Genomic DNA, 22300 nt, shown 5'->3' with positions numbered 1-22300 from the left:
ATCAAGAAAACTTTATTTTTGGTGCAAACAATTCTTTATCTCTTATTTCACCTAGAGCTCGTAAAATTTGAGAACCGACTCTCATAGTTTAATCAACAAAAAAAAATTAAAGATGCTTCTTTTCCATTAATTTAAAAGTAGGAGGCCACATTAACCTTTAAATTAGAAATAGAGGGCAGGTTGTAAAGTGAAAATAAAGAGGCACTTGTACTAGATAAATAGATTTGAGGTCCTAATTTATAATTAAAAGTTATTATCAACTTGCTATATGAAGGTAGTGATGATGGAGCATTAGGCCGAAAGGTGGGTTGTAATTGCAAAATTTGCATATCTTTTCATTATTTCCACTAAGCAATCAATGTTCTCCTCTTTAAACAAATGTGGTATAAATTGTCATAAACATGCTCACTCACAATTCTTAGTTATAGAAAATGTGTGTATAATATACGTAATATTCTTCCTTTGGTTATTGTTTTTTAGTTTTTTCTTTAAATATATGAAAAAGTATTTGATGGTTGGTTCAAAGTCAACACAGACGGTTCTGTAATGGTTTTCCTGAGTCCTGTCAGTGTAATAAGTATTTTTAGAAATTCACGAGGTTTTGCTCAGGGTTGTTTCGCATTTCCAATCCCTCATTCTTTTGCATATATCGTTGAATTAAAAGCCGTTATTTTTGCTATTGATCTGGTTTGGGAAAAAGGTTAGTTGAAGCTCTGAATCGAGTGCGACTCGCTGTTAATTTATTCAAAAATCGCTCTTTGAAGATTCTGGTCACCCATATTTATCGTGAAGGGGAACAAGTCCACCGACATTGTAGCCCGTATTGATGTGAATGCTTCTAATATTTTTTAGTGGAGCCCGTCTCCATCTTTTGTACCTATTTCGTTTTTTACGATTTATGTCGTTTAAAACGCTTCGTGTACTTAACTTTGTTTTCCTATTTTGTTTTCATTTTTTATTCAATATATTTGGGTCTGGTCTCGAGTTAATGTAGGGTATACCAACCTAGTTGAGATATACTTTCTCTGTTTTGTTTGTTTTTCCCAGCTCTTATTCAAATTAAAATCAAAAGTGTTTGATTAGAAATGAAAAATAATCGATGATAGGTATTTCATAAAGAAAATTAATTAAACTGAACCAATTTTATCCTTTTTTTATGAACGCTGGCAGCTGGCAAGAGTGAACGGGAGGCATCCCAACTAGGTCGGCACCCCCCCAGAACACCCGAAACCAGGGCCAAATTTATTAAATAATAAGAAAAAAGAGTATTACAATCACGCAAAATCAAGTGAAGCGATAAAAATGCCTGCCTCCTAGATTACAAAAATAAGCTGCCGTACAAAAATCTGGTATGTTATTCCACCAAATCGTGTCAGTTGTAGACCGACCGAAATTTGCTAATAGGTCCGCACACTGGTTACCTTCTCTGTAGATATGTGAAACTGCCAAACGAATTGATTCAAGTCTCGAAGAGCAGTGCATCCATTCACGCCTCAGGGTCCAAGGGACTGTCATATCGCGGCTGCGAAGGAAACGAACAACGTATGTGGAATCCGATTCCAACCAGAGATTCCTATACCCTCGGTCAATTGCTGTTTTTATTGCAAAAATTGCCGCTGCTAATTCTGCCACGTATGAGAATGTAGGTGACAACGGGAAAGCAAACGCACTCACAAACTGACCTGTCCCGTCCCGAAACAGCCCACCACAACCAGCCTCGCCCGGGCATCCCATGACTGATGCGTCGGTATTCACCTTCATCCATTCCTGCGGCGGGGGCTGCCAGCAGACCAGAATAATTTGTGGAGCTTTTGCAGATCGACGTGGTACCCCGAGCTCATTGAGGATATGAAGCTCGACAGAAGAATTCCAGGAATAACCAATTCCAAATGTGGAGGCCTCTCGAATAGCATGCCATAACCTATACAAAACAGATGATATGTTAGGATTCTCCCCTTCAAAGATGACTCTGTTTCGGGTATCCCAAATCAACCATACTACATTAATCACTCCAGCAGACCAAAGCGCAGCAATCTGGCTGCTGAACCTCTGTTCCGAGGCAAGCATCACGGTTTCTTCAATTGATGGCATAAGGTGAATCCGTCGTCCGAACAGGTTCCCCAACGCTCCCCAGATCTCCACGGAGAACGGACAGGTAGCGAATAAATGGGTGCTTGTTTCTGAATCTGCTTCACAGAGGCAACAGCGCGATGCGAGGGTAATCCCTTTAGCCGTTAATCGTTCATGAGTTGGCAATTTCCGCTGAATTTCTCTCCAACAGACCAAGGACCTAGCCGGAGGAATGTTTCTAGCCCAGACAAAACGCTGCCATTTGACCGTTGCGGTAGGAGGATTTAACCATGCGTAGAACAGCCTTGTGCTGAACCCTCCCTTCACTGATGGCTTCCATACACAGTAGTCACAATCCTCAATGCTTCTACTGATGCTTAAGATTAAATATTTAGTAGGTATAACCTATCTATCGAGCACCTTATAATGTTTTTTTTTGATGAACCTTATAATGTTTTCTTACTTAAATTATATATAACATTTTATAAAAATTAGAAAATTATAGATAACAAAAGTTATGTGTCAATTAAGATTGGTTTTAGTTGCTTAAATAAACTGTGCGTTTCTTTCCGTTTTCGAAATTACTTTTTTCTTTTAATTTTAAAAATAAAGTAAAAAATGTTTGTTAAAATTCTGAAACAACTAATTTTAGTAGAAAACATCATTAATATCTACTATTTATCAGCAACAACAAATAACAACATGTGAATTAAACGGATATTAAATTTTTAAATTTACTTTTTAACTTGCATAAATAATTTTAACTGAGAGAGACCTTTATGATGTATCTCGAATATATTCATTGGATAAAAAGATATAACAAAAATCATGTATTCTAGAAATTTCATATGTCATACCTTTTTATATAGTTGCAACGTACTGTATGAAAAGATGGTTTGAAAAATAAGAGACTAGGGAGAATTAAATTATTAGTTTTATAAAAGTACTTATTCAAATTAATAATATTTGTTTCGCACTTTATTTCTCAACTTTGTATAGTCATTCATTTGTCTACTCAACTTTTTCATAAATAAATAAATATGGGAACAATAAACAATGTAGTTTTGTGCTTTAATAGTTTTAGAATTGTGAACTTTTGTAAGGTTGGAAAAAAACATCATTGTTTGAGGTTCTATTCCCACTTCATTAAAATTTAGCCCTCATTGATAGGTGATCTGTAAATTCCATTGTAAATCCTCATCGAGATTTGTGGTTTGCTCTGACCTTGGGAGTGGGTTGACCTACCCTTACCTAAACTTTTTCTCATAAAAAAAAACATCATTGTTAAAGGTGTAAATTACACCTATGGCCACTGAACTTTACCCATTTAATATTGTGGTCACTGAACTTCAATTCTTAACAATATAGCTATTGAACATTATACTTTTTAACACCGATGACCACTCAGCGTCTCAAAACGACCGGTGACGACCTCAAAATAAAAAATTCGAAAAGTTAATGATATTCAAAGGAATTTTCATTCTTGAAAATTTTCGTTTTGAGGTCATTTAGATGTTTTTTCGTTAGGCGAGAGAGAGTGAATTTGTAGAGAGAGAACGCTAAAAGAAGTGATTTTGGAAAATAAAAAATGTAGTTTCATGGTAAATGTCATTCTGAACAACTTTAATTCTTGAATATTTCTATTTTGAGGTTGTTACCGGTAATTTTGAGGAAGTAGTTAAAGTTCAGTGGTCCTACCATTAAGAATTGAAGCTAAATAGCCACAATATTAAAATGAGTAAAGTTCAGTGGCCAAGGGTGTAATTTACCCATTGTTAAAGCCATATGACATGTTTGGTGTCAATATTAAGTTGATGGCAACATATTTATATCCAATCAATTTTCTTTGATGACGAAATAAATCAGATTGATTTTTCGATTAAAAGTAATTCACTTATAAAAGAAAAATAAGATGAGAAATTCCAAAACAATAACTAAGATAAATTCTATTGTCTATGCGATATAATTTTTCAGTAAAAGTCACGACTTGATGTCTTCCTATATGAGTAGTTGTGGTTTGTCTCCCTACGTAAGTGTTATTATGTTTTATTTTATGGAAAAACAAAAAAGTTTTGTCTACCATCGCATAGATCTAACTCATAGAAAGATTATAAAGTCATTCCTGTAGAAGAAAGCTCTGAAACCTATTTTGGATGAAGTTTGTTTTCTGTCGTTGTGCCAAAAGTAGTTTCAAACATTATCTATCATTGTTCTATCACGACTTATGATATTGAAAATGCATATTCAAACTTCTCTATGTACTCTTGAATTGTGTTTTTTTTAATTACTTATATTGAGTTATACTATTTTTTCTATGAATGAAATAATTTTTTTTATATATAAAAAAACCCATGAAGTTTGAGCAATTAAAAATTTGAGGACCATCATTTATTATGGTTGTCAAAACTAGACTGGTCATAGGATCCGAAAAGATAAAGGGACAACTTGGCCTTTATTCCTTAACTTTATCAAGGGTTTACTTGGATGGAGTGAGTGAAGGTTTTTCAAAAGTTTTATAAAAAAAACCTTCACAAACCTTCGTTTTGGTGGGGTTTAAGGATTCTCCATTCGATTCTAAGTAGAATGTGTTTCTTGATGTTGTGTTAAAACAGTCCAAACACTGTCTATTATTGCTCTATCACAATCGATTAAATTTAAAATACAGATTGAAGTTGCTCTGATATACTTCCTAATTGTAATTTTTAAAATTCCTTGCACAAAAAAATCTTCAATTAACCTCTAGCTAAGTTTAAAATTCTTTCTCAAGCTTTATTAGCTATCTAGCCTCCCTTTTCACCCAAACAGGCAGGGGTGCAATTTTAATTGTTTATACAAAAAGACATGAACAATTGGTTTTGTGTAATATGTGCTACTTGTTGGAAACTTTAGGTATCTTGGTTTGATTTGCGACCTTTTGAAGCCTTATTTCATAATAATAATAAAAAAATGTGTCTACATAAATTATTAGAAGCACCGGTTTTCCATATCAAATGAAGGACTTCTCATATATATTTTTACCATGTGTAATGTAGGTCCACATATATTATAAGAGGCTCTACCTTTTTTTTTTAATAAATAGAGTAACAGTACATGTCTAAATATGAACTGAGAGTCCTCCAAGTGACATTAAAAACTAGATGCTTAATATAAGAACTTTGCGTCTGCATCTTAATGTTTACTACGTTTCATGGAAATCAACGATTAGTTTAAGGGTTAAATGCACTGTTAGATTTATTGTGTTTTTTTTATTGTTATTTTTTTCATGTTTGTGTTCATATATTTCATCTGATCTCTTTATTCGCTTGAATTGTATCAGTTCTCTATTATTCTTTCGTTTATACTTTTTTGAATTTAGCACGAGCGGAAACGACTTATCTTGTTCATGGATCAATGGATCTACGTGGTTGCAACAAAAGAAAGAATTTACATTCGAATGTTCAGAATGGTTTAAATGATGATGAATGGATTGCAGATGCTTTTCTACGGATTTGGATTTATGAGAAGTATATTTTTTTCTTATTTTTTTATGTTTTTAATATCTTTTATGGTTATTTCTGCTCTTTGTAGTTGTTTTAGTGCCTTTATGGATCCTGTAAGGTTTTTATTCTCTATGTTTGTTTGATGTACTTGTTGTTTGTTCATCTATTAACTATTTCATAAAAAAAAACATTGTTAGTCTCTGAATTTATATGAGTGTCTTAAAATGGTCACTCAACTTCAATTTGTCTCAATAAAATCACTAAACTTTAAGTTTTGTCTCAATTAGATCACTTTGGCAATTTCAGTGATTAAAATGGATCAGAATGATGACATAGATGATACATCAACATCAATCAACTCAGATTTCTAACCGAAACCACATATGGAATTCACATATGGCAACCACATGTCAATTAATTTTATAAAAAAAAATTAATTCTTTTTATAATAATAACCGACACGTGGCTGATCCGTGTCGTTTCGATCAGAAATCTGAGCTGACTCATTCTGTCTAGTCAGCCATGCATCATTCCAATACATTTTAACCGCTAAAATTGCTGAAATGACCTAATTGAGATAAAAACTCAAAATTAAATGATTTTATTTAAATAAATTGAAACTAGCTGCCATTTTAAAACAACTATTTAAGTTCATGACCAACAATACATTTAAGCTCTTGGTTTTAGCTGGTGTTGTAGTTTGAAGCAATAAATGATTTATTCTTTCAGTATTATCCATAATTTATGTGGCTTTATCAGATTGGGGATGCACAACCACTTTTTGACATGATATGCAAGGGAGATGAAAAGTCATTTAAGCATTAAATTTTGTGCAGCATGGGAAAAGGAGAAAGGAATTTCAAGGAGAGAGAAAGTAGAAGAAAACGGCTTTATATTTAAATGGGATAGAAGAATGATATATCTGTAACTGTTTGGTTCAGATGAGTTACTTCCTTCGTTTTTTAGTATACGATGTTTCAGCTTTTCTGTTTTGTTTTTTTATATGTCAATACACTTTTAAATTTTTTTTTTATTTTGCCTTTATTTATGATAAGAGAAAAAAATTTAATATTAATGTAAATAATCACAATTAAACTATAAAATTTAAGAAAAACTAATTTTTGTATAGAAATTAGAAATTTAGAAAAAATGTATTGAGAGTAAATTAATCATTTTAATAGTGTAATTAATATTGCATTGATATTAATGAACAACCTTAAACGTCGTATAATAAAAAACGGAGAAAGTTATTATTTAAATTTAATCTATATTTAGCCTTTATTTTTGGACTTTTCGACCTCATTATTAGAGGACTTAACTTTTTGTATTTACTTTCTCTTATCCTTTTATAAAAGTTAAGGATAATAATAAAAAACGGTCTGGCTAACCGTATAATTAATACATTTTTTTAGTTCAAATGATGTTTAGTTTTTCTAGGTAATCATATACAATAATTAATATTTTCACATAAAAATAAAAGGTACTATATGTATTTGAGTTCCTAAACTAAAGTTTCAAAATCAATTAGGACCCTAAATTATCAAAATCATCAATTAGGATCCTAAACTATTAAAATCATCAATTAAATCCCTAAACTAAGCAAAAATCATCAATTAAGTCCCTAAACTAAGCAAAATGGGTTTGAGAAAGAAGGTATGAAATTGTTCAACCGAATGATTTTCAAAGCCTCAATTGAAGTTTTTTATTTAGAATGAGGACTCCAGAGAGAGAGTGAATTTTTAGAAAGGGAAAATTTAATTACTTACCGCCAAAAAACCTAAATAATTAAAATTCACTTTCTCTCTCCTAACCAAACAACACCTAAATAAACTCAAAACGAAAATTTTCAAGAATTAAAATTCCTTAGAATATCATTAAGGCTTTGGATTTTTTATTTTTAACCTTCAATGGTTGTTTTGAGACGTTAAGTGGCCACCGGTGCTAAAAAGTGTAAAGTTCAATGGCCATACTAGGAAGAAATAAAGCTGAGTGGTCATAATGTGAAAATGGATAAAATTCAGTGGCCATGGATGTAATTTACCCTACATTTACAGCCAAAAAAGAACCGCGTGTGTAATTAATGCATTAATGCATTAAAGTTAAAGGCACAGGTTAGATTATCCGATAAAAAAAATTAAAATAAAAATAAAAATACACATGTTAAATATCAATTGATTAAAATAATAAGAAAAAATAGCAGCTAAAAATCTGGTTGTATTAGGAGCTCATCCAGTAGTGGATTGCGGTACTAATATCAATATTTGGGAGGACCCGTGGCTCTCGAATACAAGGAATCCCTATGTGGAGAGTGACCGATTTGAAGGTATAGGTAGCTATTTTGTATAAAGCCTTTGGATTCCTGGTTGGATGGGTCTAATGATAGGGACTTTGAGTTGATTTCAAAAATTCAGCTAAGTGTACGACGCGAAAGGTCAAAGTGGCCTATCGTCAGTTGAGGGATGAGTCTCTTGAGGTCCCTGCTCTTATTACTAGAATTGATTGGAATGCCGTGCAGAACCTTCAATTTCTGTCAAAGATAAAGAACTTTCTGTGGAGAACGTTAATAGACTGCCTTCCATGATTCCATCCCAAGCCGCTCTGTCAATAGGCGTCTCTAGTCTATTATGTTCGGTGACGGTAGAGTCAGCATTCCATGTGCTGGTTTGTTGTATCTGCTGAGCAAGTCTGGAACTACACATCGGTGGGTGATATCAGTCTGAGGTGTGCGACATTCTCTAACTTTGAACCATGCTGAGCAAGACATCAAACTCGCAGCAATTGTCTGTTGGGCTATTTGGGCGAACATGAATGATATGGTTTGGAATCAAAGGGGTGCACCTGTAGGGATAATATACAGTAAAGCAACGACATTTCTATTCAATAGACATCAGCAAGTGTAGTTGGTCGGTCTACTGTTCTACGGGATAGACCAGGAACGCACAAATGGAATCCTCTGCCCCTGGGCAGATTCAAGGTCAATATCGATTGGGCTTGTTACCAAGACTTAAGTGTGGGAGGCTTCGGTTTACCACGTGACTCGGCTGGAACCTTCTTAGCTGTTGTAAATGGTGTCCTCAAATGTCAGTTGGATCCGTTATCGTTCCTAGTGTATGTTCGATCCTGGATCTTATTATTGGTGACTATCAATCATTAAGGATATAAGAAACTGTTTTATATATTAGGGAAGTAACACTTTTTTTTATAAGTTAATTAGGTAGAAAATTCTGTTTGGTTAGTTACTGATATTATTTTTTTAGGACTCTTTAGACACCATTAATCCTTTCCCAATTAACCAAATAACAAATAATAAAAATTATGGTATATTATAAAAATTAATAAAAGTAATCTAATAACTAAATAAAAATAAAAGAAAATTCTATGTTTTATGCATTATATATTATTGCATAAAATTACTCTATCATCTACCCCCAAAAAAAAAAATTTACTCTATCGAAAAAAACATGTTAGACTCGGATTGAATTTGGGTCGGACCATAACCAAACCTAGACAACCCGAACAGTATCCTAGCCTTATCAACAGGCACAGTATAAAATGAAAGATGAAAACTTTAAAAATGAAAAGAGTAAATGTAAAAACCCTCCTAAACTTGCACCAAATTGAAAATGCATTACTTTGAATTTGCTTAAAATAACCTATAGAAAACTATTTTAAAGTAATGCACGGTTCACCAAATCTCCACTTTGTTCTACTACGTACTATGTAGGACTTTAAAAGGTTAATCATATAAATTTAAAAAAGTTCGGAAGATTAATAACACATCATCAAAGTTTAGGAATGACATTTGGATTATTCAGCCAAGTACCGGGAACCCTTAAGGGTATAATATAAGTAGAAAATTAGCAAGGAAAATTTGCAAACAATATTTGTTTCTATTTTACCATGTTAAAAAATATTTAGAATTGGGAAACCATACTGAAGTTATGGTTAGTAATTATTCATCAATCCCATATATACGAGGCCTAATACACAAATAACCCTCTGAATTTGTCCAAATGTTGCAACTGCCCTCCTGAACTTTCAATTGTAACAACTTACCCCTCAAACTTGTCCAATTGTAAAACATAACCCCTCAAATTTGTCCAATTGTAAAACATAACCCCAAATTGCTGACATTGACTACAATTGAAGAAACACGTGAAATACAAAAGCTGCAACGCTCATGGAGTGTGATAATCAGATTTTGGCATGATACGAATCCAGAAAAACGATTTTACGGTTACTTCAAATAAGGGATAAAAAAAATTCCGATTTGGAATTATGTTTTACAATTGGACAAGTTTAAGAAGTAAGTTGTTACAATTGAAAGTTGGAGGGAACAATTGCAACATTTGGACATCTAAAATTAATTACTCACATCTTATCCAGCAGCGGGAGACAAATGCAGACAAAGAAATTCATTTTTTTTTTTTGTATAATAACTCTAAAATATACTCCAAACACATAATTTAGTGAAGTTTCTCATTCCAGTTTGAAAGTAGGGCTGACACAAATTAGATTCCATATAAATGCAACAAAAATGACAATCATGTAAACTGATTCTGTCAAGCGGGTTGTTTCTATAAACTGTGTTGTTGTGTCAGAAATCGACAGCTCTATTTGAAAGGGAAAAGAAAATATAAGTAGAATTCATTTGGCAAAGTTTCGGAATATACATGCGAGAGAGATGAGTTCAAGCATACAAATCCATTAAAAACCTCAAAGAATCTTCTGTAGCTTTTCCTTTTTCCCCTCATTTTTCATTAATCTTCTGAGCTATATTCTGATAGAAGGGAATACTTATCTTATCGGGTGATATTGATCGGAAATGCGTTTCGGTGGTAGTTTTCGCAAGATGAACAACACCATTGCAGAAGGCACAATCTCCACCAACTGTATAATAGATTCAAAGAAGAAATAGCAAAAATTAGGCAAGGAAAAGAGTAAAAAATGCACAAAATTTTCGTAGATGGCAGTGAATTTCATAATAATAATCCGATCATACTTCTTCTAAGAAAATATCATTGAAAATCTTTCACTAATTTTTTCTGTTGCGAATTTGGTGTATTTTATAAAAGATAAGGCTAAGCAACCAAAAGAGATTGTATAGCATTCATCTATAGTAGAGAAATGAAACTTACCATGTAATAAATAAGATTAAGAAGAGGATGATATAATACGTCGAGGTCGGCTTTCTTGTCAAAGGCTGAGATGGAAACCTAAAACATAGACCCGAAAAATCGTCACGGATGCACAAGTTCAATGTAAAACTTTTGAACTTTTAAAAGGAATGATACTCACCACAACACATCTTATCAAGAAACAAGTACAGCAAATTCCCGTTACGCAGCTGACCTGCCATGACAAAAGTTGATAGTTATATACAACCCGACGACTCATAAAAGAATTAACTAACTCAGCAAATTGAGTACAAAAATCTGTCTCATCTGAATTGAAATACACTTCAGCAAATCATTATAGCCAAATCAATAGACATCTCCAGTACAAACCTCGTAAAGCTTCTTTTGACGGCCTCGAGATTCAATTGGGAATCGCCTCAGCATGAAAAACAACCTGAAAACAAAAAAGAACCTGAGTAAAGATGTGCATTATGTTATGAAATACTGAAATTTATGTGGGATTGCTTTTCGCGGTATTACCTCCCACCATATATCAAGAATCCTAGAGCAGCACAGAATGAAGTAACTACAAAAGAAATTAAGAAAAAATATATATTTTATCAATGGGTTATCTTTTCAATATATGAATACTAGGAATTCGTCCAAATCGATCTATATAGGACAGCATAACTGAAAACATGTAGAAAGGCCGCGGATATAGAGTTCAAAATGTTTCACTATTTTAAATCCGTAGGAACATTGTCTGTAAGGAGGAAGGAGAAGAATGACAATCCGGAATATTCTTAATCCAAAAGACATCATTTGTGAACCGTTGTTGAGAAAACTGACCTGAAAAGAAGAGCTTCGCTAGTTCCTCCCCAACAGGACTTCCACTCAATCTCATATATATCCAGATACATGCCTGTAACCGTGGTGGAATCACAAAGCAACTTTCGAAATAAAGTTGGACCATTTTCCTCTGGTCCGAGAGGCGAAAAATAAGAAGTAGATAGCTGTTTCAAACCTGTATTAAGTAGACAACTCCATTGATGATGTAATACGTGGGTCTGAGTTTATCAATCGGAAGGCTTCTTGCCTAAACCAAATAACAATAAGCATTAGGTAATGTCAGTTATAGTAGGATGAAAGCTAATATGAAATTCATATCAAGAGAAAGATGGTATACCTGGTGATATATCTCAGCCCAAAACAGCACAAGTAATGTATATGTTGAAAAGAATAGAAGACTCGGAATATCCAAAAGCACAATTTCAAGGGCCTGCGGTAAGAAGACGCTTGAAGTATGGTAAATGAAGAAAAGTACATCATATCCACAATGGCTCAATGTAGATTAATCAGCTAAGTAGATCATATCCACACGGCTCAAAATAGACTCCAATTCCGCAAACCAAACATTGCCTTAGACTCCAAAAATCAGCATTCTGAATGAGAAACGTACCTTCGGTTTAATGAGAAATACGCTCTTGTATAAACCAAATAAAATAGCCCTCACTGCCAAAAGAACAGTTTGGTTTCAGCAAGCTTACAACTAGTTAATTGACTCAAAACAATTGAAAATACTATATGGTCCTTACATCCATTCACAACAAAATTCATCAAATGGAAAACCTTTTGAGTCGTCCACCCATATTCTGGTACTCTTAATTGGATACGAAAAAGCTGTACCTGAAAGTTACCATAGAAAAACAAAAATAATGTATTTTTTTTCTTCTCTATCATGACGGATGGTAAAAGCAGATAGAATTAAAGAAGAAAAATATCTATGAAGAGAAAAACTAATACACAGATAAATTGAGTACTGATATCTGTATTTAGAAAACTATAAACAAGTACGCAGAGGAAAACGAGAAAGCACGTGAAGTTGCTAACATTTTGACAGAAGCTGCAACTAGCTCATGTTCTGCCAATACAAGTATGAGGTTTATATCATTGAGCTTGATTTCTGAAGGCAACTAAAAGTTTTGTTGAGAAACTTGATCCTAACTCGACCCTAAACGAACTTGGTTTATGAAGGCAACTAATAATTTTGTTGAGGAACTTGATCCTAACTCGACCCTAAACGAGCTTGGTTTATGAAGGCTACTAATAATTTGATGAGAAACTTGATCCTAACTCGACCGTAAAAGGTACCTCGGTGTAGGATTACCTCCCATACATATACAAATGGCTACTCTGTTGTAACTAGACAATGCCAGATACTTAATAAATTTTGAGGGAAGCCTGATTAAGAGGCAACTAAATACAAATTTCTCAAGCAAAATGCCAAGAAAAGCTCAAACTATTCAGATTCTCGAGCAACTTTTATGTACCAGTCTGACCCAATACCGCATAGATATAGTCCGCTTTGGCCCAAATCCAACTTATTGACTCACGGCTTTAAAACGACTCATGAGGATGGAAAACACACCTTACTAATATACTCCAGTCACTTTCTCCATTTTTGATATAGAATTCAGTTCATTCCTACCTCATGACCATCCTTTAGGACCTCTCCTTGCACAAGCCTTCTAACCAGATGCCGCTCACTCTGGATCGCGTGGTTACAAGCCCACTATCTTGTGCCTGGTTCTTCCCCAAACCTAAGTGCAGAATCGGCTGTCCATTATGATACCAATTGTAAAAGCCTAGTTCAATATCACGTAGATATTTAAGTGCAGAATCGGCTGTCCATTATGATACCAGTTGTAAAAGCCTAGTTCAATATCATGTAGATATTATCTACTTTGATACAAATCCAACTCATTGAACCTCACGTCTTTAGAACACATCTATATATATTAGAAACACACTTTACTAGGGGCGGCCCAGTGCATTACGCGTCCCCGCTTAAGCGAGGGTCTGGGGAGGGGTCCCACCACCAGTATGTATTGGGAGCAAGCCTTTCCCTACCAATATTTTGGTAAGAGGCCGCTCCGAAGACTCGAACCGTGACCTCTCAGTCACACGACAACAAAGAAAAGCAAATCACTCCTCTTCCCTCTTCATTTCCAATGTCCAATGGGAGATTCAGTTCACTCGTGCCCACTCATAGCCATCCACATCCCTTAAAACCGCTCCTTGCTTAGAAACCTTCTGCTCTAGTGACACCCACGCCAGCTCGGGTGGTTACATTTTATGTGAATAATGGGTGAAAGCAACAATTCCGTGAAGAAAGTTGATTCAAAATGCAGGAGAGGAGAATTCAGTTATTGTAGTTCCACAAAGCCTATGAAAATTGGCTCACTTGATAAATTCATCTTTTATTCAAGTCTCTAATTTTATTTTCCACGCATGTCATTCGAATTGAAAAATGGAATACTGCATTCCGTTTCACCACTCTTCCTTGCATTACAACTAACCTAGTCGGTGTTGTATAAACAAAAATCCATCTGAAAGAGCTCATCAGTCTTAAAACACTATACTAACACGCCTATTCCATCAAAGAAAATCAAATCTAGCAACATTGGATCGTTCATGAATTAATACAAATAAACACCTTCAAATTCTGTAAGAATAAATCGATAAACAGAGAAATGTAGAGAGCATATAAAAAAAATACCAGGGCAACAATGGAGACGAGTGCATAAGAAGCACACAAGAAAGAAAAAATGCCTTTTTGCCAGTGCTGAGACTCATCGATCTCATCCCACCAATCATTTCCATTGTAATAAACCCACCTATCGTTATTATTAAAACCATCACCAATCTCCAAAAATTTCCTCATCAAGCTCCATGCCATTTTTGTATCTTCTAAAGGGAAAGAAAATGGAGAAAGATGGGCTTAATTAGTTGTAAGATAGGAAAAAGGTGTGATTTTGTTTTGGGGACATTTGGAGAGAAGAAAAAGGAGACACGTAGAATGAAGAAAAGTACACGCGTGAGTTAATGAATAACAGAACAAAAAGAATTATGGTATATTCGTTAATTTCGCAACAAAGCTTTTGTTTTCCTCTCGGAGATTACCATGTTTGCCGTTTCTTTTCTTTTTTCTTTTCAATTTAACTAACCGATTCAATCGGAATTCCAGCCCCGATGCGGTGGGTGTGTTTGTCCGAATATTTTTATTTTTCTGAAAAGCTAAATTTCTCCAAACGATTATATTCGCTATAAATATTATTATCTTGTAAAAAAGAGAAGCTTACTTCAATTTAGGTTGGTGTCGTATTCATTTTTTTGTTATTTTTATGAACCTAAGAATCTAAATACAGCAAATCAATTTTCAATAGGATTTGAACTTGGTTCAGGTAGGTTGAATTACAATTTTTGAATCAAGTTCAAAGGAACTGCTGCATGTACACAATTTGATTTTGAGATCATTTTATCTTATGTTAGTATATTAAAATAGTTAGGCAATTACTCATTCTCTTATTTAAAACGTTCAGCGAATTCGGTCGTTCATCTTTTAAGTCAATTTTTAGTCTGTTCACGGTGTGTGAGTATGTCCATCACTCTATCTCAATGTTGTTCTTTCTTTCTATTCTATTAAGGCCTAATATGCAAATAATCTCTGAACTTGTCCAAATGTTGCAATTATCCCCCGAACTTTCAAGGGTCAATTACATGAATATCATAATTAACTATAAAATTACAACTAAATCATATCATCAAATTTAATTTTTAATATGTCATTATTCTCTATATATTATGATTTTATACTATAATTTTAAAAAATTAGACTCCAATTCATAAATTATAAACCCTAAATTCTACTTTATAAATTCTAATCCTTAAAGTATATTAAAAACACTGATTTTACTAGTTTGACATAATCCAAAATTATGATTTGAAATAGTTATAAATAGTTTCTAAAAGATGAATTTCTGTGTAATTTTTCAAACTTTCAATTGTAACAACTTACCCCTTAAACTTGTCCAATTGTAAAACATAACTCTTCAAACTTATCCAATTGTAAAACATAACCTCAAATTGCTGATATGGACTGCAATTGAAGAAACACGTGAAATACAAAAGTTATGTTTTACAATTGGACAAGTTTAAAGGGTAAGTTGTTAGTTATTTGTGTATTAGACCTTCTAATAATTAATAAGTGTTTTATTTCAAAAAAAAATTCAAAAGGATTTTAGAGGGTTATTTAGTAATTAATGAGATATATATAAATTTTAGAGTCCAATCATTTTTTTACCAAACTCAAAAATTCAGATCAATTTTAATTTTTTTGAAGTTTATCAACAAAAGTATAAAACTTCTTGAAAATATCTATTAAAACTATCCCATCTATTTGGTGATATCTCTATGTCACTTATTGGGCAAGTGAGAGGAATCACTCACATGCTGCCTGCAGAAAATTATAATAATTATTATCAAAATCTATTAGATGTTACCACTATAAAGTGTCAATTTTGACACTTCAAACTTAATTGATAGTGTTAATTTGGTCTAAATTTAAGATATCAATTGAATTCATAACTTTACCATTTTTGTGAACTTTTTATTAGACCTGGCAATTATCGTGTTCGAGTCGTGTTCGTGTCGTGTCATTTCGGGTTCGTGTCAAAAAGAGTAAACCCAAACCCAACCCAAAAACTTTCGTATCAAAGTCGTGTTAACCTGTTCGGGTTAGTGTCGATTTCGTGTCGTGTTTTCGGGTTACATGTAATTTTGTTATGCATATATATTAATAATAACTCTTAAAAATATAAGAAGATATGGTACTGTTTTTAAACATTTTATATCATTTTTAGATTAGTATGTTAACAATAATTATCGAAAAGTTCGATAATATCATGTTAGAGGGTCATGTAATGTGTTTATAACAATTTAGAAAATTCAAATCAATATTTGCAATTAATAATTATAATTTTATTATCTTTATTAATAAAGTGACATAAAAAAACACTAGAGAATATAACAATAATTTTCAATATCCGTGTCATTTCGTGTCGTTTTCGGGTTCACTTATCAACATTAACCCAACCCAAAAATTAGCGTGTCAGTTTCGTGTCAACCCAAAAATGACCTATTACCTATTTAGCTCAACACTAACACTAAAAATCCGTGTCGTGTTCGTGTCGTGTGTCATTTTGCCACCTCTACTTTTTATCATAAAATTTAGGGTAATTAATTTATTAGTCCCTATATGTTGACAAAACACACTGTTTAGTCCCTGTATTTTCATAAACACATGGTAAGGTCCCTAACCTTTTTTTCAATGAACTGTTTAGTCATTCCTTCTATTTGTTAGATTTTTTTTACCGTTTATGACTTCGGAAATGACTAAATTACCTTTTACTATTTACCTTCAAACTTTAGAAGAGAAAATCCAATTTAAAAGAAGAAGCTATTTGTATGGAGAACAAGAAAAAAAAAAAGACCCAATGCTTACGAATTTGAACGATTAAGAAGAAAATAAAAAAGAAGAACACTGATTCAGATGCATTAGAGTTTAAAGGAAAGGAAAAGAAGAACGCAAATCCAAATTGACTAACAAAATCTTCATGAGAGTCTAACGACAGGGACTAACAGTTCACCAAGAAAAACGTTAGGGACTAAACAGTTTATCGTGAAAAAGGTTAGGGACTTTATCATGTGTTTTTGAAAATACAGGGACTAAACAGTGTGTTTTGTCAAAATATAGGGACTAATAAATTAATTACCCTAAAATTTATAGCATAAAACAAATACAACAACAAAGAAAGGTCCAAATAAAGCAGACCTATAGCTATAGCTAGATCCCAAAACCAGCTGGCTCCAACAAACTGTAGAGGATTTATTCCTCAAATCATACTAGATTTATTCAAGGACCATTTAACACAATCTGAACGATCTTCATCCACTGAAAAAACCCCTGGCCCAAACCTCATCAGTTATTACAGTATCATCTAGGGGATCAAGAAGTTGACTTGTGCAAGTTTTTCTTATGTCGACAGATATCACTTTAAACCAATTTAACTCAAAATGCCAAATAAATTACCAAATTGATATCCAAATCTCATTTTGTGTCAATTGAGCTTGCGAGCCAACCTTTATCCGAGTTTTGACACATTCATAGGTCAACTTCCTTCTCTATCTTTCATTGTTAGTCGAATGGTTCCATTGCTCGGCCAACCGTTTGTAAGCATCTCTGGGACCAACCAATTAATCTCAAACAGCGCTGTAGTTTCATGGTAAAAAAGAACTGAATTAAAGAACTGGTGTAGAGTCTCCTTCAATCAATATAGCCTAAAATTGTAGAGAATGGAGAGTTAGATAATCAATAAAATTGTAGTGCCTATATGGTTATATTTCAATTAGAGATGATTTTGAAGAAACTTTGTAAACCAACACCTAATTCACCGCTAAAAAGGTACGAAAAGATTGCCTCACATATATAAAGAGTTAGTATAGCACATTAATTAAGTAATGTAAGATATTAAACACACCCCTCATGCTCAATCATTTGGAGCGTGAAACAAATATCGGTGGAAGAGCCAACATTGAATACAAGACTCTGATACCATGTAAACAAATACTTAACTCATCAAAAGGTACATCAAAAGGAAAGGATTGTCTCACACATATATGGAGCCATAAAGCTCAGATAACAATTTTTGACACGATAACACAATTTATAGAGCGACTTAACCGACAGGACGCGATTGACACAATTATCATTTTTCTTGCATTAATATCATATATAATCATATTGAACATATAGATAACATAACCAGGGGCAGAGCCAGAGGGGGCGGGGAGGGTCAGCCAACCCTCCAGCCCCGCCGAAAAACACAACATTTAATTTTTTGAAGTAGCATTTAACTTTTTTTACACGGTCTAACCCCCGACGTTTAGGTCCTGGCTCTGCCACTCAACGTAACACGTTTTAGACACGATAATCCGAAATTGCCACCCCTGAATGAAGTAGTGTGAGATATCTAACACACCTCACTCATGCTTAAATCATTTGGAGTGTGAAACGGTATAAAAGTTGTGATACAGTGTAACAAAGGCCTAACACCAAAAGATACCTCAGAAGGAAATATTACTTCACATATACACAAGGAGCCATTCCTAACCTTAAACAATATGAGATATTTAACAAGCTTTTCGATAGGGGCAATTCCATTGTATCTTAATGAAGGTAATCCAACATAAACATTTCAAAATCGACAATGGATGACTGTACATAATGCCCAAATACTATATGAACAACATCTGCAACAAACAATTGTCTATTAAATCAATAAAACTTAATATCTGATCAGAATTTCAATGTAATAAATCACATGTAATTATTCGTTTGTTTAGTCCAATCTTCAATTTAATAATTAATAAATCACATGGCCTTTATAAATCCATTAGACTTTTAACCAAATTAAATTCATTGCACCGAAAAGAGAACAAAAGAATTATTAGATTGACATAAATGAATTGATAATACTAACAACAGCAACTTTTTTGGTTTTAAAATTGAATCTTGCAGAATGTGATGGATTTTCATCCACCACACTCAATCGAAGTTATATTTAAACTCTTCTGCAAATTTATTCCCGCCACGAAATCATAGTTCTCTATACAACATTGATAAAGTTGTTCAAGAATTACCCTATAATTCCAAATAAATCTACCAAAATCCAAACTTTTAATGGAGTATTTCTTACTTGGTTGTGTTTTCAGAGCTGGTCTGCTCCTCACGACTTTGTTCTGAACTCCATCTGGTGATAATGTGCTCTCGAACAGAGTATCCTTCCAAACAAGATGGAGAGGTATCGCCATTTCCATGTTTACTGATATTAACAACTAACAACGTTTTCGCAACACTTCCACATAATCGAATTGTGCAATAAAAATCAGACCAAACTCTCAATCTCCCAGTATCTTCTTCTTCTGATGAAACAAGGACAGCATATTCAGAATGAACAAAGGATGGATGGTGACGATATGCAACAAAGTCCACACCATACTGTGATCCCGGCCTCACAAGCCAGTTTTTCTTTCGGAGATGGGAATAAGATTTGAATAAATCAGGGAAAGTTGCCATCTTTGATTTCATATACTGCCATAGCTCATCAGAATTCTTCACACAATCATCATCACCAACAATCTCCAGGCATTTGAAGTAATAGTGTAAGTAAAAGGCTTCCTCCAAACCTAATTGAAACCATTGTTTCTCCTTCTCAGCATTTATGACAGGCCGGCCAAAACATGCACGAGTAATAAGTTCAGTCTGCTCGGCTTCTACTGCAAGAAGTACACTGCATCCAGTGAGTAAGCCACGGGCATGGGATTGAGTTAGAGAAGAAGAAAGCTGCGAAACAATCGTTGACATAGGATCTGCAAGTGCTTTAGCTTCTGCGCTCTTTCCTTTCCATCTTGGGCCCATGTTGATCTTAAAGCTAGTTGGTCAACAATGATGAAGCATAAATAAGTTGCAATGAAATATGAGAAAAATTCTAGCCTTTTGGGTGATAAACATTAGATCAAAATAACTAATAACTAGTTCGTGTGGTTTGCATTCAACCTTCCAACCTTGTTGGATTGACATTTCCACTCCCATGTCATGCAGTTGTATGTATCAACAATATCCTTGCCAAAAAAAAAAAAAAAAGCACAAATTGAAGTTCCTAACATTGAAAGACTAGCTTCAATCTGGCCTCTGAAGTCTTATATAACACTTAACATTTGATTTGCAGATAACTTGGTGACAAAATGGTGGATTTGATGTTAGACCAAGCTTCCTACGAGCTCCAATTTAGGAATTTTACTAGATAAAGAGTAAAGTACAGGTGATAATGAAGTAAAGCTACTTGAATCTTTAAATCAATGCCACAGAAGAGTGACTCTTATGTGGTTCATCAATTGAAAGTGCCATTCTTCTGTTTTCCTTCTAAGCAAGACAAAAATGCCTACTGAGGCTTTACTTGTGTTTCTGACAGAATAAATCCCACAAACAGATTAGAAACACTCTAACAAGCACCCAAAACACAGAAAAAGATGGATTGGTAGTATATTAGTGGATTATCAATCACTAGTAGGGAACATATAGAAGAAGAAAAAATTAAATGATAAAGGCTTGGAGCTAAAAACGTCCACAATCCCACGCAAGGAAGATGAATCTTCCCTCCCTCTGCTAAAAAACAGCGCATCTCTTCCAGAAATTTAGAATATTCCTTTCAATGGCAGTTTCCCATTAATGTTCTAGTGATTCCAATAACTAAGCTCTATCAGAAATATATATCATGCTAGCTACTATCAGTGCTTTGGAGCACCGTATATCTTCAAAGCAACTACTCTTAAGCTACAAGCACCGCCATTTCCCAAAATTAAATAGTTAGACCTATCTACAATGACAGTAAAATCAACTTATAGACTGAAAATCGCAAAAGAAACATGGTCCATGAACCTAAAACTAAGGGCCTGCTTGGATTGAGGCTAGGATTGATTCAATAATGGAAGGGTATTACGAGGGGAGGAAATTTAACGGTTAAATGGATTGGAGGTTAATTAAACGTTAAAAAAAACTCTATTTTTAGTCCCACCAAATTGGTGGGATTTGAAGGTTCTCCTTTAGAAAACCTTCAAAATAAACTTGTTCAACCTCTTAATTAATTCTCCTTCAATAACTTCAATCCACCTCTTAAATTATCCTCTCAACTCCATCCAAGCAGACTTTAAATGAATAAAAACCCTGCTAATATAAAGAATTTTGATCTTCAAAATTCGGTACCCTTAAATTCTCCTCTCAACTCCATCCAAGCAGACTTTAAATGAATAAAAACCCTGCTAATATAAAGAATTTTGATCATCAAAATTCGGTACCCTGTACTCTTAACTCTAAGAAATTATTCCAGCTTCCTAATATCTGTCTATAAATGCATCTGGGCAATTAGCTAAGAGATGCAACTAACGCTAATATTGAGAAATGATGATTGTGACAGAAAGAGGGCAACTAAGAAAGTAAGAATATCATGAAACTTGAAGGAGAGAAATAATCACATTTATATAAGTATTTAACCACACTGTAAACTACCTTTACGCTGAAAATCCTTCTAGGTATAGCATTTTGAAGTACCTGAAACCCAAAGAAAAACTTGATTTTAGAAGAAAGGAGATGATTGTACACTGCATTGTAGGTTAATCCAGCAAAATAATTGGATTAAAGAACACGAATGTCAAAGATACGTTGTGGACTGTGCTATTACCATGACTGGATTTTGGCTCAACTGGATTACTCATTTTACCCGTCATCGTTACAGATTCAAATTCATATAAAAAGCTAACAAAATAAGAAATTATGACAAGATAAAAGGGGAAAAGAAGGGATTTACTCAAACAAGAGGAGATGATCAAAGGCCACCAGAAAAAAGAAAGCAAAAAAAAATTTGGACCATTTCTCAATTTATGCGTGTCATCCTTGCGCAGGGGCCATGCTAATCTTCTCTGTATCGTTCAAATTTTATCGGATGTCCCCGAAGGGACAATTGCACTCTGAAAGCTCAACTATTATATACATCTCTCTAAAGGCAAAAGTAGGCAATGTGGGATTGTTGTTCGACTGATTACATATGGGCTGTAAAAATGGAGGCCCAATAAATAAAAGCCCATATATTTCCTTCCTTCCTAGTGTTGGCTATTAAGTGGTTTTCATATGTAGGTTTGGATGAATCATCCATCATGGATTTTTTTATTTTACTTCGT

At 33.8% G+C, this 22300-nt stretch overlaps 2 protein-coding genes and 1 non-coding gene across 5 annotated transcripts; all 3 read right to left on the bottom strand.

The window, feature by feature from the left end:
• Positions 1–7682: 7682 nt before the first annotated feature.
• On the bottom strand, positions 7683–14669 carry LOC136226598 (tobamovirus multiplication protein 1-like). The gene is made up of 11 exons (XM_066015174.1): positions 14226–14669; positions 12262–12352; positions 12126–12178; positions 11853–11945; positions 11691–11762; positions 11516–11588; positions 11207–11252; positions 11057–11120; positions 10848–10901; positions 10688–10765; positions 7683–10439 (listed from the first exon to the last, which is right to left on the bottom strand). The coding sequence occupies exons 1-11, from the start codon at positions 14403–14405 to the stop codon at positions 10347–10349; spliced, it is 897 nt and encodes a 298-aa protein (XP_065871246.1). The 5' UTR covers positions 14406–14669; the 3' UTR covers positions 7683–10346.
• A 2714-nt stretch (positions 14670–17383) lies between these two features.
• Positions 17384–22082, bottom strand: LOC136226556 (tRNA-splicing endonuclease subunit Sen2-1-like). Of its 3 annotated transcripts, none has more exons than XM_066015112.1 (4): positions 21931–22082; positions 21633–21674; positions 19264–19998; positions 17384–17845 (listed from the first exon to the last, which is right to left on the bottom strand). In XM_066015112.1, the coding sequence occupies exons 3-4, from the start codon at positions 19983–19985 to the stop codon at positions 17836–17838; spliced, it is 732 nt and encodes a 243-aa protein (XP_065871184.1). In that variant the 5' UTR covers positions 19986–19998; positions 21633–21674; positions 21931–22082; the 3' UTR covers positions 17384–17835. The 3 variants fall into 3 exon arrangements, with proteins under 3 accessions (XP_065871184.1, XP_065871183.1, XP_065871186.1); XM_066015111.1 differs by having other exon boundaries at positions 17384–17777; XM_066015114.1 differs by having other exon boundaries at positions 17384–17777; positions 21805–21941.
• On the bottom strand, positions 21979–22081 carry LOC136228315 (U6 spliceosomal RNA). Its single transcript, XR_010688643.1, has one exon. It is a non-coding gene; the product is annotated as a U6 spliceosomal RNA (small nuclear RNA).
• Positions 22083–22300: the final 218 nt, after the last annotated feature.

This window comes from Euphorbia lathyris, chromosome 4 (assembly GCF_963576675.1).
Source record: "Euphorbia lathyris chromosome 4, ddEupLath1.1, whole genome shotgun sequence".
Taxonomy (NCBI): Eukaryota; Viridiplantae; Streptophyta; class Magnoliopsida; order Malpighiales; family Euphorbiaceae; genus Euphorbia; species Euphorbia lathyris.
Note: the sequence above shows the minus strand (reverse complement) of the source record. Positions and strands in the feature narration are given on the sequence as shown.

What these genes read in the sequence shown, in the direction of transcription:
- LOC136226556 (XM_066015112.1), bottom strand. Translation starts at nt 19,985, where the DNA reads ATGGGCCCAAGATGGAAAGGAAAGAGCGCAGAAGCTAAAGCACTTGCA.
- LOC136226598 (XM_066015174.1), bottom strand. Translation starts at nt 14,405, where the DNA reads ATGGCATGGAGCTTGATGAGGAAATTTTTGGAGATTGGTGATGGTTTT. An exon ending in TTCTTGATATATGGTGGGAG is followed by an intron (nt 11,121 to 11,206) that starts GTAATACCGCGA and finishes TTTTGTTTTCAG; the next exon opens with GTTGTTTTTCATGCTGAGGC. An exon ending in TCTTGATAAGATGTGTTGTG is followed by an intron (nt 10,766 to 10,847) that starts GTGAGTATCATT and finishes TCTATGTTTTAG; the next exon opens with GTTTCCATCTCAGCCTTTGA.